Source organism: Xiphias gladius, chromosome 14 (genome assembly GCF_016859285.1).
Source record: "Xiphias gladius isolate SHS-SW01 ecotype Sanya breed wild chromosome 14, ASM1685928v1, whole genome shotgun sequence".
NCBI classification, from domain to species: Eukaryota; Metazoa; Chordata; class Actinopteri; order Istiophoriformes; family Xiphiidae; genus Xiphias; species Xiphias gladius.
In genome coordinates this window covers 13,655,644-13,674,631 of record NC_053413.1, presented here as the reverse complement: position 1 = coordinate 13,674,631, position 18,988 = coordinate 13,655,644, and the positions used below count along the sequence as shown (strand labels likewise).

The 18,988-nt window shown below is 40.9% G+C and overlaps 1 protein-coding gene across 2 annotated transcripts in view; it reads left to right on the top strand.

Moving 5' to 3' along the window:
* Nucleotides 1-18,513, top strand: part of LOC120798769 (ephrin type-B receptor 1-B) — a 150,968-nt gene extending 132,455 nt beyond the window's left edge. For both annotated transcript variants that reach the window (XM_040143387.1, XM_040143386.1), the window contains exons 13-17: nt 9,782-9,931; nt 11,939-12,132; nt 13,364-13,519; nt 14,373-15,825; nt 18,071-18,513. In XM_040143387.1, the coding sequence (XP_039999321.1) occupies nt 9,782-9,931; nt 11,939-12,132; nt 13,364-13,519; nt 14,373-14,481 (609 nt within the window). In that variant the 3' untranslated portion in view covers nt 14,482-15,825; nt 18,071-18,513. The remainder of the gene's footprint in view (nt 1-9,781; nt 9,932-11,938; nt 12,133-13,363; nt 13,520-14,372; nt 15,826-18,070) is intronic.
* The last annotated feature ends 475 nt before the right edge of the window (nt 18,514-18,988 follow it).

Here is an 18,988-nt window from a genome sequence, read left to right as displayed (position 1 = left end):
TGCATGTGTCTGGTATCAACTCATTGACTCTGCTTTGAGGCTTTGGTGCAAATTAGCTTGTTTTAGTGACAATGTATAATGTGTGTTACTGTCTGCCTTTACCTGTCCTCCTCTGATTTTGGGTTGACAGCCTTCAGCGGCTTTACACAACCTATTCTGCCGGTTTTCCCTAGGAGTAGAGATTTTCATTTGTTCATAAAACTGCCTTGGGTGCTCTTTCAAGACATGATTCAGTGTATACACTGTGAATGTACAGAACAATGGTAGAATTATATATGTTATGAATAAATATGAATGTAATATTAATATATTATGCAAAAAAGCACCTATTTTAGGATTAACTTCAGAGGTATTTCAACACATGCAAAACTTGAGATCAAAAGCATCCAGTCAGCCTGTGAATCAGTGCTACCCAGGTATGAAAAGAGAGTTCTCAAAATAATTTGTCTTCATCTAAATATAGGTGAAAAAACACAACAATTTACTTATATCTACTTTATTTCCACCTTTGTGGTGAAGCCCTTGTACAAACTGCTCTCTGTTAGAATTATTACTTTAGGTTATATTCAGAAACACATGCACAACATACAGTGTAAGTCCAGGAGAGGCTACCGATTGGCAGGAGATGGGAGCCCAGAACAGGAAATGTCGTAGGGGCCAGAGGAGATATGACCTCATGTTGAGAACTAATTGTTCCCCAGGAATAGCTTCCTTTGTATGCTTGACCCCTGCGGCTAAACCTTGCTGAATGGGTCTTATTTAACAACAAAGAAGAGCAGCACCTCTGTTGTCTGCGCCACTGAGCTTGCTAATAAAGCAGGGTGCAAAAGGTGGGGACTGGATTATAGATTGTGGCCAGCATTTTGATGTTGTTTAATGCAAACAAAGTCTCCTTGAGGGCATTATCTTGACAGTCAATAGAGCAGTTGAGGTTTGAAGTTTGAACCTGTTTGATGGTAACACACTCATGTTTTTCGATGGTGTGTTTTTTTTTTTACCGTTAGAGATTTTTTAAAAAGCATGTCGAGGCTTTGGCTGTGTTTTCACTTGAGTGTTGCCTTATTATCATAAGCATCCAGATGAGAGCTGTTACATTCATATCTGACCACAAACTGAGAGGATTATTCCATTAATATGCCAGTTAAGTTTGTAAATAACAGTAAATTTAATCAGCTAACATACGATCACAGTTCACAAAGACTTAGCTGATGTTTCCACAAAATTTCATGTCACTTGTCCTTTTGATCCCCCATCCCCTGAATTAAGGGAAACAACCAAAGAAGCTAGGGGGGATGTTGGGGCCCATAGGTTGCGTACCGGATCCTTTACTTGAATTAAGCTATGCGTAGTGCCCTTCACTCCGTGACCTCTTCAGCTATGGCCTCACGCTAACCAATCAGCCAGCAAGGCTGGCGTGGCAGACAAGGCCAAGGAAATCAGGGATATTAAATTGCGCTGACATGCAGAGATTTACATCGCCATTGACCCCCTCCTCCAGCAAATTAATCACTTCTTTCCCTCTACTGCTTTTCTTATTTTTCCCTGCAATTCTAGGCACACCAATTACAGTGCCTGTGGTGTGATGCTGGACGTATGGTCCGGAGGACATGCTGGTAATTGTGTTAACCCTGGATATGGGTTCATTCTGGAGCAATGTTGTGGAGGTTTCATACAGAAGGGGGCTGTCCTCCCTCTCTGTTGGCTGCTCACAAAAGTCGTGATTAATAAGACTCACAGGAAAATGCTTGGGCTGTACTGGTCTGGCTAAGGCTGATGGCTGCTAATTAATTTAAAGACTTTAAAGGCTGTGTGTTTCATTGTAGCTTTGGCTTTCTTATATTTGTATTTGCAATGCTGCATCATTACATATAAATGGTTGCATGGTTCAAAGAAGGTGCCCATAGGGACATCACAAGCCCAGGTGAGATGTGAGTGACCCTGTTAACCTGACAAAGGAGAAGATTGATTTTTGAACACTTGGTGAGCCAGGGAGACTTCCAGATTACTCTCTTTATTCACCAATCCATCTATCTAAGGAGCCATCCATCCATGCATCCATTTATCTATCTTTCCATTTTCTCCAGCTGTCCACTTCTTTTCCATTTCAAGGCTTTTCCCCGAGAAACACAAAGGTGCATCGGAACAGCATACTCATTGTAGATGTGACGAATGATGAGTCAAACCGTTTGTGGCCATGATGGGCCATATGTTTTACTGTGTGTTTTCTTGTTCATGAGTGAGTGAAAGTCAGAGATCTGGGCATGGTCACTGGGGTTTAATGCACAGTTTGTGGTCAATATAAGAGAGTAAGTGGTCACTAGGGATGGAGATGTATGTGTGTGTGGATATGTTTCCAAAATCTGGCATGCAAGTATAGCGTGTCAAATCTATTACAGCTTAGACAAGTGGTGTTACCCTTTCTATTGAGGTTTTATGCCCACAGGGCTAAGGTGAGGTGGGCAGGTATGGGTCAAGAATTTCTGTTCATGCCTCAGCTGACTATGTGGAAATGCTGTCATTGCCTTGCATGTAATGCAATGTAAACTGTATGTTTTGACTGAGTAGCCATGTACTGTATGTAGTTAGAAGTATGTGTGTGTCGTGTTTCTGGGTATACGCACATATGTCCCTTAGGTGTCTTTCCCTGTGTGTGTGTGTGTCTCTGTTCTTGTGTGTGTGTTCATTTGTTTTTGTCATTGAAGCTGAGAGGGGTTGAAAGGCGAGGTCACCGAGAGCCGGTAACAAAGCTCATCCGTCAAATCCCTGTGACCTGAGTGACATTCTCTCAGCTCCGCTCCAGTGCTCACACTATGTGGACCGCGCTGTTGTTTCTGTCATTTGTCTGTTTTCTATTTGCATCCTTTCCCCCTCTCTCTGGCTTTAGGCCCAAGCACTTTTTTTTGCCTCGTCTATTCAATTTGAAGTTAAATATTTATGCACTACACTGCAAGTTAAGGGGACAGAGTCTCTGAGTACACAAGAAGTGAAATGGGAACACATCCATATGGGCCAGGCCAAAAAAAACAAAGGGACTTTCTTTTAAAAAAAAAAATTTCTGACATATCATATTTATATGCAAACATAAAATACAAATTTGTCCATACATCAAACCTTTAACACAATGTAAACCAGTAAACCCTTTGGGGTTATTGCCATGACTTACCTCAGGCACTGTGGTGTCACAATGATGGATGACCACAACTCATCACTCTTTTGGCCATGTCCATACATCACACCACACAGCATTATACAACCCCCCCAAAATGTCCCCATTATCACAGTTAATTTCGGGCAAAGAGACAAGTTAATTTAGACAAAGATCAGATTTCGCAAAATGTGCATCAAGAAGCATTTAATTAAGGCATCAGTTTTTACCACAGAGACAATAAGAGAGCTCGGATTTTAAAAATTGCAACTGTAAATACAGATCTCATATTCACTGTCTAGTTCACAATACACCACATGCCATTTTCACACTACAGTATTGTCAATAATAATTTTCTTTATTTCTTGGTATAGGTAAAGAGAAGATGCAATCCTCTAATTCTCTTTGATGCAGCACAGCAGTCATTCTCCCTCTATAATTCATCATATCAACAGCTAGGATCACTGTAGGCTATTTCTGATGTTCAAAAACAACCTGTGTGTAAACATACATTGCTCAAGTTCCAAAACAAATATCTGCTCTTGTATTTTGTAGTTGGAACAACATAAATTCAAATAAATGTTTTCACTGATATCTCCAAAAGTTGACAACTGGATGTGGATTACTTCATGTAACTCACAGCTGATGTGCAGTAGAAATACCCTTGAAGTTTCCAACTCCTTCTTTTAGCTTGATTAGCACATTGACATTGAGATGCCAGGAACTTACTTTTATCTGTCAGTTTCGTTGGCAGAGCACATAGAGAAGTTCATGCTCTCTTACACAGATCGTCACTTGCCTACTCCCCCATAAGTATGAATCACCAGTGAAGTGAACAAGCATGATCCCCTCCTGGCTTTCCACCTAAGTTTCCTGCCAAACTGCAACGCTGCTGGGAATTGAACCCCATTCAGGCTCATTCATAATTGCAGCGAAATCCTACACATCCCACCTTCCCCTTCTGGTTTTTTATCTCTTGGTTTTGTATTTGAAACCAATTAAGATTTTACCCAGCTAATTTTATTCAGATTGTAGAGTTTAATTTGCTCAGTCTTGGAGTAAATGTAAAAGCGGAAAATATCCAGGAATGGAAACTGAATATGGAGGAGGTATAGGTTCTGAAAACAAGAAAAAAAGAAATTATCCATACCTGGTCCCTGCATCAAAGAGAGCACAACCATCCAAAGCACTCCACCTTGATTTCTACCTTCTGTCACGTTTGCCAGAGTCAGTATAAGGTGGGCATTGATTTGCCATCTGTGGCTGTTGGACTACATTTGCATCAGAGCAGGATTCAGTGAAGTGGTCTGTTTACAATTAAATCAGTAAAAAGGGATACCTTCTCTTCTGGTGAGCATCTGTCTTAATAAAAAATAACACGACACTGCTGAGTCACAAAAGGGAGATGTAATTTCTTGGAAAACCAAAGCAGTAACTTCCAAATAAGAGCTTCTGCTTTTTAAAATCTATTTAAAAAATAAATAAAGTTTTAACATGACCATTGCTTTTTTCATATTGTTCTTATTAAAGGACCCTTCATAACTACTTTCCCCAGTAGCTTTAACATCATGAGGAACACAATTAGCCTCAGCATTAAAGGACAAATCAGGCCTATTGTAGGTTGTATAGGTTGTGCTCCAGTTGGATTAAGACTGTCTGTAGATGTAATTGCCTATTTTCCACAAACTGTGAAGGAATCATGTGCCCAAGGTCACTTTCTACTATTAGCATGGAATAGTACAAGTAAGATGTGACACTTGCTAGGTTTATTTTGATAGTATCAGTAGAAGCCTGAGAAGTTGAAGTCTATTGGTGCAGATTCCTTGAGGGAGTTTAATTTTCTGTTTAACAAAACACAGTCAGGTGCTAACGATGTTGGGGAAAAAGATTAATAATGGAGTAAATAATAAATATATAGTGCTTAAGCTATAGGAAACATGGTGATGATTTGTTTTTTCTTAACTTAGTTGTGTACTAAGCAAAACTTCCAAAATTACAAAAAAGTAACTCATAAAAACAACTTTCTATTCATTTCTATTCTAGGCAAATAAAATAAAGCAATCTTGAGGATTGCTAAAATCCCAAAGATTTCACACAAAAATGAATCTACATGGTTAAGTTGCTGTAGCATCTTCACCACTGTATGACGTTGTACAGCCTTAACTATGTTTAAGCCAGAAAAGCTTTTACAACAGCCTGAAGGAGCTGTACCCGATCGATTCAAAATGAGCCCAGAAATAGCATAACAAGGCCTGTGTTTTGTGTGATATGTGTATGGATTTGAGGATTTGAGGTGGAGATGAACATTTCATTTTGTAATAGCGTTAATGTTTGCCACAAGCTGTACGTAGCTATAACAGTAAAATATGGGGGCTATACTATTTGTCCAATTAATTTAATGGTAAAAAAAATACTTTTACAGTAAATTCAATAATCTCATCTGGTGCTGACATAAAACTTCTGTGTACTACACTAAATATTGTTAATCGAGCAAAATTGGTTGTGTTTTCCTGGCTGAAATGTGCAATGCATATGCTTTAATGCTGTGATATTCACTGCTCAACACAACACAGAGGTCAACATGCCGCCATTCTCTCAGTTCTAATTACGTAAGCTTTATTTGATTATAGAATATTGGATGATTAGGATGCAGTTGGTGTTACACAGTAGTCAGCATCTCCTAGATGACCATATTTCGAAGCACACTCTCTAGCACACCCTCTAAATACTAAGGAATAAATGAACCATGTCACTAAAATAGTAAAATATCTTGATGTATTGTCATGTAATTTTTACCGTAATCTGACTGGAATTCAGTTCCTCGCAGAAATTATTTTTGAAATGGGATAAGAATGCTATAGACAGACGGTTACTGGCAATATGAAGCGTACATATTTTAATCTTGATCATGACTGAATTTTACACGAAGTAGAGCAATTATGGGAGGCTATTCTGGGTGTATAGTAAACGTTCGTTACCCTCTGCTATCTTCCCATGCAGTATGGATACATTTTTTTAGAATTCATATGTTAATCAAATCTAAAAGCAGAAGGCCTGTGTGGGACTTTTTGAGATCTTTAACAAAATAATACTTTGACAAATGCTTCCTTCAAGTTTAGCATGAAGTCATTGTATATATGGTGAAAAGACCTATGTCTGAGTAACTACCATCACTGTCACCAGCCATCTTTCTTTCTTTTTTCTCATTCTATTTTTCTCCCCATCTCTCTCTGTCACTCTTCTTCCATCTCCTTCACTCTCTTTCTCCTTCTGTTTGGGCAGGCATCCAGGGCAGATCGTTGCTCTCAGGATTTCATTAAAAGGATGCTGATGGAGCACTCTCCCCAGCCTAAGTAAATGTGCTCAAGTCCATTTGAGTGTGCATTGTTTGGAAATGGATTACTGAAGTTGGAAGAGTACAGGAAAGGAAAAGAGGGAATTGGGTACAGGGAGATGGAGATGTACATATTTGACTTCCAGATGAAGGAGAAAGTTTATTTGGAATCTCTAAATAGCTTTAGTCAATTGAAAAGGCTGAGTAAAAACGATACCAAACACTGGACTCTTCTTTCCCAGTGACAGTAAGTTTATCTGGGACATTGCTGCATGTTAGTGATGACTGTCATTGTACTCTGACAGGTATATTTGCTCCAGAATTTCTACAGCAGCATGTCAGTGACAGTCTACATGAAGGTATATGGCAGCTTGGTTGATGCAAAGCTCAAACAAGCGCAAAGACATGACAGGTGTTTCATATCCTTGCTATGTATATCAGTGTCTACACACAGACATTACCGGGCCAAAGGACCATAACAGACACCAGTAAATACGCACATTACCTGGTCACCACATGTTTATCCTTCATCTTTCAGACCTGGCTTTCACAGGAACACACGTCTCACCGTGATCCCTCTTAACCTGACAGTCCCAGCACATCTCCGCTGCAGTCACACTCCAGACGTACTGCTAGCTGTCACAACTGGTCACAACCTGTCACAGGCAGTCACAACCAGGTGGAACCAGTCATGAAGTGTAATCTCATTCTGGTGACATAAGGATGGCAGCGCGCTCAGGGTGTGGGAATTCTGTCTGCAAACATGGCTGGATGTGTCGTCCACATACATGATGTGGGGAGTACCACAAATAAAAAATCCTGATGTCACCAAGTGGGGTAAATGGGGAAAACTTTTTTGACTGTATATGGAAAGGCTTCTTTGTAGCTCATTTATTTCAGGTTTTCACGCTATCATAAGTGCTCGTTTTTTTCTTCATTGTGCCAACATTTATCAACCAGTAAATAGACCCATCCAGTATCTCTGGAAAATAAGGTACTGTCACCCACTTTATTTATCATCAGGAGAGTTTTGCGAAGTATCACTTGATATCATTACAGATTACACATTTCAATGCCTAGAGGTTCTGCAGCCGCTGTAGCGGTGTTATAGTCTGGTTCATCTACACCAATTCTGAGTTAACAGTCTGAGATACTATAAGTGTGTAAATTCTGTTTTAGGGCCATTATTTCACTTCAAAGCAAACAGAAAACAGCTTGTTCCTTTTTCAGTAGCCAGCACAATATACCATATCCAAAGAGCTCTCCCCATGCTGTGAGGCTCCACTAAGCACTCGTGCCTTTCTGTTGACGTTAGGTCTGTTTTAATTCCCATCATCACTTCTACTACCCCCCAACTCATTCTTCCTGGTATTAACGCTCTTTCTACTGAAAAAAAAAAGCGCCAGTGCTTTTTATTATGTTTTTGCCTCCTTCCCTGTATGCATGAGCTGTTCAGCACTTCATGTTATTAAAGCAGGATGCTGGCAGCGCTATCACTGGCCCACAGCAGTAATTACTACAGGTTTGCATAGCTGTCTGTGACTCACCCGCCTTGGAAATGTTATTACTAAAGTCGGTCTCATTGGAGGTGCACCGGGAGATTCTTGTGAAGCTTGTGTCTTTGCTCAGGCCATTTCAGGGACACTTAGCTCATATCCAAACATGGTCCTGGGGCGTGAGACCAGATGTACAGGGCAAAGAATGGAGTAAGCAAGTAATGATAAAGAGAGTCTGTAATAGCATTTTGCTTGGAGCAGCTATTTTTTCATGTTGTTCTGCATTTGTTTCTTCGGTTTTCATCTTTTGTATGTCAGTCCAAACTAAATAATTGACTCAAAGCATTGCCCCTGACAAAGTGACAGATGAAGAATTTGGGCATTTGCCATTTTATCGTTTTGTAGGGAAGATATTTGGCTTGTATCTGTGTAGCTCCATTGCCCTCAGCCAAAGAAAGGGCAAGAGAAAGTGTCTCAGTATAGATGAAACGATTCAGATATGAACTAGTCTGAGATATGAGAAAAGCATTGAAGTCGCTTGGGCTTAGATAGCTTTTATTTGAGTATTGATCTCTTCCTCTCTGTATTTCTCTCTTGTTCAGTTTTTTTCTGTTTGTCCCAACATTGGCTAATTTCTACAGTGCTTCATGCCTTTTTCTCCACTGGATGGTGTGTTCATTGAGAGCTGAGTGTTGTCTTTGCGTTTTGCAGTGTCTCCTGACAGGAGTCTCCATTCATGGTCAGATGTTAAATCTCTCTTCAGGGTCAGCAACGTCTCGAAGGTCAAACCCTGAAGAGGTGCTCATTAATGAGCTCAGCCTCTCCTCCTCTGTACTGCCACACAGCACTGACCTGTGGAACCTCCATACTGTGCATGCACACAGAAAAACACACGAGTAAAGCTGTTTATGATTATTCTTGTCCAGCATTTCAGGCATCAGCCTGCAGTATGGAAACACCCAACAAAACCATTTTCTGTATGTCATTCTCCTCACTTATCGATTGTTTTTCTCTGCCTCTAGCTCTCTTTTCATCCATCTTTCTCCCCCTCTCTGATTCCTCTCTCCCTTTCCTCGCTTTCAAAAAGCTAGCAGGGAACAGGGTGGCCTGTGTAGGTTGCTCTTTGGGTTTGGGTTTGTTTCCGGCAGCTTATCTGCAAATGCTCAGGTTCAGCTAATTGGCATTATTAAACTGCTGGCGAGCTCAACTCAGATGTAAGGGGAGGTGCTGTGGAGGGTGGGGAGACACAAAAAGGGATTTATGTTTGTCTGTCTGTGTTTGTGTGTGTAGCTGTGCATGTACAATCCTCTGTGTCTGTGCCTGTGCATATTTTCCCAAGTGTGTCGATATATATGTGTGATTGTGGGTCTGGAATTTTATAGAAGCGGCTGTCAATTTCAATCAACAAGGCGTGTGGCATGCCTGAGGCCCAGGTAGCCCAATTACAGGCAGACACGCTCTACATACTAGCAGAAGCCTAGGCCTATCTTTCCTAATGCAAAAAGGGGTTTGTGGGAGAGGAGACGCTAAATGTACTACTGTTGGTCGATGTTTAAAGGGCAAACACTGTTGGGAGCCTCTACTGAAACAGAGGCAGAATCTTGTGTATGTTTTGGGCTGCTGGAGGATTAATACACTGATGAGTGGATAAAGATTTAGATGGAGGAAAACAGTCGAGGCAAGCACAGTCGTAATGAGGGTAATAGCCACCTTTAATTCGGTACCACTGAAAATAAAGTTGGCAATAGACTCTTTTAGATCTCAGAAATTTCTCTTTTCACCTCCTCCCCCTTTTTCTCTCTTTAGGGTGGGAAGATCCCAGTAAGGTGGACTGCACCAGAGGCCATTGCTTATAGAAAGTTCACCTCGGCAAGTGACGTGTGGAGCTACGGCATCGTCATGTGGGAAGTGATGTCATTTGGAGAGAGGCCTTACTGGGACATGTCCAACCAAGATGTAAGTGTTTGTTTGTAAACATCAAAAGAATTAAATAATATCATTACTTTCTAAATGTAATCTATTTCCTTTGAAACATGATGTTGGGGTGGAACATCAGACAGTGAGTGACCAATGAGCTATCAATTATGGAGAGAAAGGCAGTTTTATCTGATAGGAAAGGTAGAAAGGTGTAGTTTTAAAAAATGTCTTGACTTTTTACTTATACCCACTAATGCAGGATGGCGTCACCATTCATGAAGTAGCAGTTTTCCAGGAAGTCCAAGTGCCCATTTCATGAGATCTTTAAGCAAGATCATAAAAAGGAACATTTAAGTTGGGTTTTATCACTTTTCTCAGCTTCCTTGCGCAAAAAAAAAAGACAAGTTTAATCTGAATAAACTACCTCATTAATAGAACGGTCATTTCCGTACTGATGTAGTTGTACTGCCTTTTCACCCCAAAGATACACAATCAAGGATCACTCATGAGAGTGGAAGCTGTAATAAATCAAAACATTTTTATCAGTCCCCATCTCATCGCATCATCACTGAAGATGTCCTTGACTCTGACTTTGAAAGCAATCTCGCACTAGTCCCTTTCCTTCCTGGCCGGCTTTTGAGAGCAATGAATGATGCTGAGAGCCGTACTTTGTTCCCCATGTCCGTTTGGATAAGGTCCACACACACTCCCACAAACACACAGGCACCAACACAAACGCACACAACCATTGGATATAGTCCTGTAGTATGAGGTCTCTCTAAGAGAGCTTACAGAGACAACTAGCCAGCCATCAGGCCTCTATGGACCACACTCAACGAGGAGCGTCCAACGCAGCAGATGTTGCCACAGTGGGCCAGAAGCAAACACTGCCTGGTGGGACTAATGCAGGGAAGAGGACTGGCACTACTCAGCATGTCCGGCTGCTCAGTCCACGCACACATACACAATTTAAAACACACACACACACACACACACACACACACACACACACACACACACACACACACACACACACACACACACACACACACACACACACACACACATCTCCGTATGCACCATTTGTCAAGATTCTGCTGAGTTGCACTTTCGAGTGAAGTTGCCAACCTACAGAGCAGCCTCTAATTTTTAATGATAGTATCTTTACACTTGATTTTACACCAGACCCTTATCTCGCAACTATGCATTTTTAAGAAAAAAAAAAGATCCATAGAGTATATGGATATGGGTAAGAGGGTCCTTCAATGTGCAATGCAGAAATCTCTAGTCTTTGTATTGTCTAACAAGGGGCTTCACAGTTGCAGAATAAGCATGTTTTACTTTGACATATTATAGCTAACAGAATGTGAAGAACATTAAATTATACATATATGTACTCCAATTCTGTGTAAGTCTTCAAATCTTCCTCAAGTCCTGACTGAACTTCACTCAACTTTTACAAAACACTTGACTCTAACTCAGACTACCCTGAAACTCATAGTGGTTGCTTCTCTCTAACAAGGCCATGAGCGTTTAAGAGGTGTGTCAAGAGGCTGTACTTCACAGTGTTAATTATATGCAATCTGCCCATTCCCCAGTGACTTCCTTCTACAGTGACACTACCTCTGCTCCCCTTTCCTTCTCTTTCCTCACTCTGCCCTCCAGGAGTGGCATGTGATTGGCTAGAGTCAAGAGGAAGGGCACATCAGCCTGAATGCTAACTGTCGGTTGAGGGACCAGAGAGAGTGTGTCTGTATGGGGTGGGGGTGGGGTGCTGGTGGGGATGTTGTTGAGGTAGGGGTGAGCGTGTCACGATTACAGGGTGGATACGCTTAATGTAATCAGTCACTGAAAACTCACTCAAATTAGTGTTTTGCTTTTAATGATGTACATTATTGACTATCAGCCAGCTGGTAGAAAAATACTATTAGTGACAGCAATTAGTTGTAATTACTGTATGACTTAAGTGTAGTATATAGAATTATCAATTATATCAGTTTTGGAATAGATAACACCTACAACCCTTCCCGCCCTTTCTCCCCTTAGGTGATTAATGCCATTGAACAGGACTACCGTCTGCCACCGCCCATGGACTGCCCCAGTGCCCTGCACCAGTTGATGCTGGACTGTTGGCAGAAAGACCGTAATGTACGGCCCCGCTTCACCGACATCGTCAGCACCCTGGACAAGATGATCCGTAACCCCACCAGTCTCAAAGCTGTAGCCAGCATCCCTGCAGTGTGAGTAAAAAACACTTTTTCAACACTTTTTATGCAACATGCACATTCACCCCAAAGTGGCAATCCAAGTACACACTAATATCCTTTTTATCTGTTTATCTGTTTATGTATAAAGTATTTACACATGCTGTCCGCACCCAGCACGTACCAGCTTACTTTTTTATCCTCTCATAAAATAAACATGAATTTATTACTGCAGATTGCATTCAACTTGAACTTCTCCTCCCCAGGATTTTCTTCCTTCTGCTCATAAGTCACTTAAACCCCCCCCCATTACTGGCCCCACATTTTGTGGATATTACATAAATTATTCTTACCCCATAATGACAGAACAAAAACATGTTTTTAGATAAATTAAAACATATAGAAACATCTAATTAACATACATATTCAGAAAGTTGTTCTTTTCGTTATTTTGTAGAGGCACCATTGGCCTTGATTTGTTTTGAATCTTGCTGGGCACGATTTTGCCAGTTTTGCACACCTTGTTTTGGACAATTTGTTCCACCCTTTCACAAAGATCCTCTCAAGCTTGGCCAGACTGGATGTGGAATGTCTGTGAATTGCTCTCAAGCTTTAGGTTTCTCCACAGATTTTCCAATTCAATTTCCAGGCTTTGGCTGGGCCACTGAGGGCTACTGAGTGAAGCCACTTTTGGCTGTTTGCTTTGGGTTGCTGCAATATTGTAAGGTGAACTTTTGGCCCCAGTGAGTCTGGGTTTGTGAAATGGAGCATGTTTTTCTTCATGGTCTCTCCTTTATTTAGCTCGCTTTACTGTTTCTCTAAATGTGACCAGTTTCCTTATATCTGACACCGAGAAGCATCACCAAAGCATGCCTCATTGCAGGGATGGTATTAGCCAGTTAATGAGTGGTATCTTCGTTTTTGCTAGTTGCAAACTTGGCATTCAGGCCAAGGATTAAAGGTTTTCTCCCATGATACAAAAGAAACGCTGCTCTCTTTTTGTTATAGATAGATATATATATAGATTAATATATATAGATCGGGTCAAAAATACTTTCCAATGCCAGTATTCATACAGTATACACACACACATGCACACTTTCTCCTTCTCCATCTTGCATCCTCTCACACACGCCCACGCAATTACCATAACCACAGTTACTCTCCTTCACTTTAAATTCCCCTTGCTTAATATTGCATCAAAGCACTGCTCTGTATCTCCTCTTACCCCCCCCCCATTCTCTCTCTCTCTCTGTCTCCCCTCCAGGCCTTCTCAGCCACTGTTGGACAGATCCATACCTGACTTCAACACCTTCAGCTCAGTAGAGGACTGGCTCACTGCCATCAAGATGAGCCAGTACAGAGACAACTTCCTCAACTCAGGCTTTACCTCCCTGCAGCTGGTGTCTCAAATGACCTCAGAGTGAGTTCACCTGCTCGTGTGGAAATGAAGAATTCCATACCCATATGGCACTTGATAGACACGACTGTATAAGATGACTCAACGTCAAGTGCATGTATTTTTGGCATGAATGCACCCAGTAACTCAAGTCTTTGAATGACTGCATCAAAGTAAAGCCTGTATGGGTAATGCATAAAATTATGACTCATTATACCAGAAAATAACATTTTGACAAGAATATTTCCATCTTTGCTATTCAAGTATTATGATATACAGTAATAACTAAGCTTTTTCTATTTATAATTTTCCAAAATATGAATATGGATGTAAATCCTTTAATTACACATTTTAAAAGGCATACAGTGTTTATTCACTGCTGTTTATGTGGAGTATTTCAAAGGTTGGGTCATGATTGCAATTCTGGTAGCACTTGTAGTACCAACAGACACAAATATGAACTCCATTTATTTTAATTAACAATGTTGCTTGGTCTACAAATGTATGCAAAAATTTAAAATCATTATAACATTTTTTATTAAAAATGTATGCTTGGGGCTTGGTGGCATTTATGCAGTCTTTTTGCAATGCAAAGTAACATGCATTACTACGTGTTCTCTCAAGTGATAGAATTAATTTTGTAAATTTGTGTTTTCATTCATTCTAGCTTTCAGTCCTGAATTTGTGCTGTCATATACTGTATAGTGATGTATGGACTGTAAATGCACCAGGAATGATTTGGCATTTTTTGACAGTATAATTGCTTCGTACTCAAATGATCTATTCCATCTTCAATATGACGGAAATCCTTTCATATATTGCTTCAATATATGTTCTTGCTTTTCAATTTTCTCTCTCTCTGCCTCTTTCTCTCTAGGGACCTGCTGAGAATAGGAGTGACCCTGGCAGGCCACCAGAAGAAGATCCTCAGTAATATCCAGTCCATGAGGGTGCAGATGAGCCAGTCACCTATCACTATGGCATGACTACAGGGGGCGCTGTGCCACGGAACGGGCAGTATTCGCAGGACCGACACCAATGGCAGCCCTCGAATGACCCCCGATCCATCGGAACGCGCCAGAATCGAGACTATTGTCTTAATCTAATCCACTACCATGACAACAGGAGACCAGGGTCTACACAACCATATTGTTAACAGCTATCACACTTCATGCAATGCACGCCAGGAGTTCAGGGTCCAGACTTGATACTGTTTCTCTACTAACAGCCATTCATGTCATTCTGAACCAAAATAACTCCAACAATCGGACATCAACACAGGGAATCGCTCACAATTTCAGACTGTATGGTAAAATGAATGATATTATACCTCTATATTATATGGACTAGAAGATGTTAAAATTGTAAACAGAAGTGTGAGACATTTAGAAACAACATGTGACCTGTGATTTTATCCATACTGTCGTCAATGTGTGCAATGAAGATGCCTTGACCTGGCCAGATAAAAGTCCCAGAAGAAAAAGCAATTACCAGTAGGAATAATTAGAGGAAGAAGAATACAGGGATGTACAGTGGAGCACCATTTTTAACTTTCACATCATCTTTTGCTTGTTCGAAGAATTTGACAAAATGTATCGTAAATGAACTGGTGAAAATTCAGAGCTTAGTTATATTTTTGTCGTCTACCATCTGTTTGTTTGTTTGTTTTTTTTATCACTATAGCAAGATGCCGTCCACTCGTATTTTAACTTTAACACTACCTGTGGAGTCCTGGGTGAAAGGCCTTGGGCCTAGGACTTCGTTGCCAGCCCCACCCAGATTCAGAGAATATAAATATGTTTATCTCTTGCTAAATATGATTATATCTTTCATAATAACCTTCATATTGAAGGTGATATGTATGAATATGTATGTACAGAAATCTCTGCTTGCATTTTTGGCAAAGACATGTTTGTTGACTAGATTGTGATAGACACATGCAATGTGGAGATTCCTACGGTGCCCTGGTTCCCTTTGGACAACTGAACAACAGACATTGGCTTGTACGTCTCCCTTTTCCAAGGGCACAAGGACAATCCTGACTGAATCTTAACCTGAGGAAAATGTAAAAGGAATCATGGGTGAAAAATTGGTATTGTAGATCTATATGAAAATTGCTGTAGGAGTTAAAATAGTTGACAAAATATCCATTTATTGGAGATCATGTTAAATGTGGGTGAACACATTTTGTCTCTTGCTAGTGAGCACTTACTTGTACAGATATGATTTATGGTTTATTTTCTTTTTGATTTGTTGTTGTTTGTGTTGGGAGAGCTCAGCACCATCCAGAGGGGAGGGAAACTCCACGCCATGGCCAGCCTAAATCCATGGTAAGTACCTGCTGATGACACAGGAAAAACACTACTTAACATCAAATGGCTCTATATCTGGTAGATTTTATTTCAGGGAAATCCAGTTAGTCTTTCTCATGGGTGCCGCAGATACCTTGGCCAAGGCCAGATTTGCTGCAAGTTTGAAATGCTTTGGAGAGTAGCTAATCAAGGCACTGGAAATCGGAGTGAATCATCATCACTTCTCTACACAGTGAAAATGAACATCTGGGATGAGGTTTGCCAACAGACGCCTGATGCCATTCCAGTGAACACACAGGCTTTAACAGCCCACACAGGCACACTGCTTACAGCGTAGCACAGCCTCCCATAGACTGCTGTAGCTAAACTGCTGAGTAAATCTATGCACTCTCACTATATGCTGCTGCCATATGGGTAGGCAGGTCGAGTGCAAACCGCAATGGTGCCACAGAGAGTTTCGTGCATGTGTGAATTTCTCACATAACTCTTAGGTGCAGGAATTGGTGTTTGGAAATGAACCCTTTGGTGGTATTGGATTGTGAGATGTCTACATTATTCCCAAAGGAATGTCATGGATAACTGTATGAAATTACACTGCAGTATTTTGGAATATATTTTGAAGACTGTTCCGGATATTGCACAAGGATGATTTATCTTTTTTAGCCTGGGCATTGTGCTTTATGATTGGATTGTGCAATATGATTTTTTTTTCCTTCCTCTTTGTCACTTGCTTCAGTCTCAGGTTTTGGGAAAACAAAGAGGCACTGTAGTTGTATTTTATGAATCAAGTTATGTCAAATGTTAATGAAATAATGTTAGCAGCACTGGCCTTTAAAACTGAGAGCAAACTGACCCGAATGTTCATTTGGCAATATTCCTTTGACATACAGTCATGGCAGCCAAGTCTCTTAGCTCACAGACAATTATCATGAGCTATGTAGTATCAATTCTTTGCAGTAGCTGTGACCCTGCTAAAATCCCTTTTGGCCCTGTTTGAAGAGACATGAGTGACGACGGTTCTAACCACCTTGCATCCAAAATTAGAAACTGATGGCAGGCCCATTAGCAGATTATTAAGTATACTCACACCCTCAAGTCATCCTCCTCCTCCTCTGTCTGTCCTGCCCTCTCTACTGACTACTCCAGCTGGCTGGCAGATCTCCAGCTCATTTATCCTGGGTGTAACCTAGCTGTCCTGTGCTTGGGCTGGGCTGGGCCGGGCTGGCCAGCCCGGCCCAGCCCGGCCCAGCCCAGCCAAGCCTGAGAAATGGTTGGCTCCATGCCTCAGTGGCCACTTGGGGTGCAAACATCTGATCAGCCATGGGGAGGGAGACTGATGGGACCATCAAAAAACCAACACACACACCGAGGAACCCTTAATTATGTTATTCTCCTGTCTGGTTCACAGCCTGATGCTTATTGGAGAGAAAGTGAGTTGAGAACCGGCAGAGTGTGTGCATACAGAATGTGATAAAGAGAGGAGGATGAGTCAGTTTACAGGAGGGTGGGGTTGCAGGGCAGAAGTGACATGTAGAAGAGATGGTTAGATGAAAACCAGAAAGTTAGTTCCTTGAAGTGAATCAGTCATTTTCGTCTTGCACTCTGGTTTATATGGCAACATCTCTTTCATTATATAAGTGTTAATTTCGTTTGTTTGGTAATGGAAAATACTGTAATCAAGCAGCTGGATTGGCTCATGGACAAAATCAATTGCCTTTTCAATTCTCCAAGTCATTGATTTAACAAGTACTCCTAAATACAATCACATGCTCCTCAAGATTGGCATAAATCCCTTTCAATGAAGCCAGTGATTCAATTTGAATGCATTAGTCCTCTATTCAGCTCAGTCCTATGTATTTGCTTTTCAGCCCAAGAGCCTGTGAATGAGATGATAGAATGTATTCATTATGTAACAGTGTAATTCTTTTTTGCCATTTGCTGTTTGTCTTTCTAAATATCTGACTGTAATGACACTCCAGTGTGATTAATGGAGAGGCGTTTCACCATCCCTCTCTGAAAGCTCTTTCATATAGAAGCCATTCATCACACACTGATACAAAACACAAGAACAGAGCCTGTTAAATGTTTCATGGTGCTGTAACTGTCTGAGAAGTGACCAACGATCTTTTTAGTAGCTGATTTCATGGCTGTCATTTATAGGTCAGGACAGTGGAAGCCGTGTTCACCTGTAAATGAGCTGACATGTCTCCCTGCAAAACTAAACTTATTAAACTACGCCATTCTCGTTTTTCTTCTGTTTCAGACTGCAGACTCAGAGATTCACACACACATAAAACAGCATACGCACCGCACCTCCTGTTCACACATTCACACACGCACACGCAGTGAACACTCAGATGAATTGCTGTCGGCAGCCAACGGAGGAGGACCAGGTGATGTGGGACCTTTCCAGCATACCAGTCACAACCTCCCTCTATGGTACACAATGGATGGTGGACCTAAATATGAGTGTGCTAATGTCATAGTTTGTTTATTTGTGTGCAGGAGAGAGACTGTATGTGTGTGCATAGCAGGCACATTTGTGTGTATAGACATTTATGTGTGCACAGGTACATTGTTTAAGAGCGTGAACGGTTCCCTTTTTTTTGTTTCTGAATAGCTATCACTTGTAAATTGTGACGAGTATGTGTCAAGAGTTTGTAAGCTGTAACTTTCTGAGAACTATTGTACTAAAATGCACTCAATAAAGGCCTTGGAAAACAAGTCAATCATTTTAGGGTCTGACTCAAAGGGCGATAATTCTATTTTCATTAAGGGTGAGTCAAGAAAGTAGTGAGGAAGGGTTATTATCCAGTAACACTACTGTCAGTGCTGTGCATGAATATGACATCTAATGCATGGTTTCATAATGGCGAAGGAAATAAACGGCTTTTTGTGACCAACGGTCTGGCTGGAAGCACGTGTTAAAAGCCATCAGCCACTAATAAACGAGCCATCATTCGGATTACATGCAATTCCAAAAAAAGGCTCTCAAAGACAAGTAACAGTATTTTGACAAACTAGTGGAAATTATCCTCCTATCGAAACTATTATCTGGGTCTCCAGCACACACTTACACATATACAGTACAAATATACAAGTAGTTACAGTAGTCTCGTGAATTACGGTTGCCAGGGACTTTAGGAGCACTTCACACCCTGGAAAACGTTTTGCACAGTAA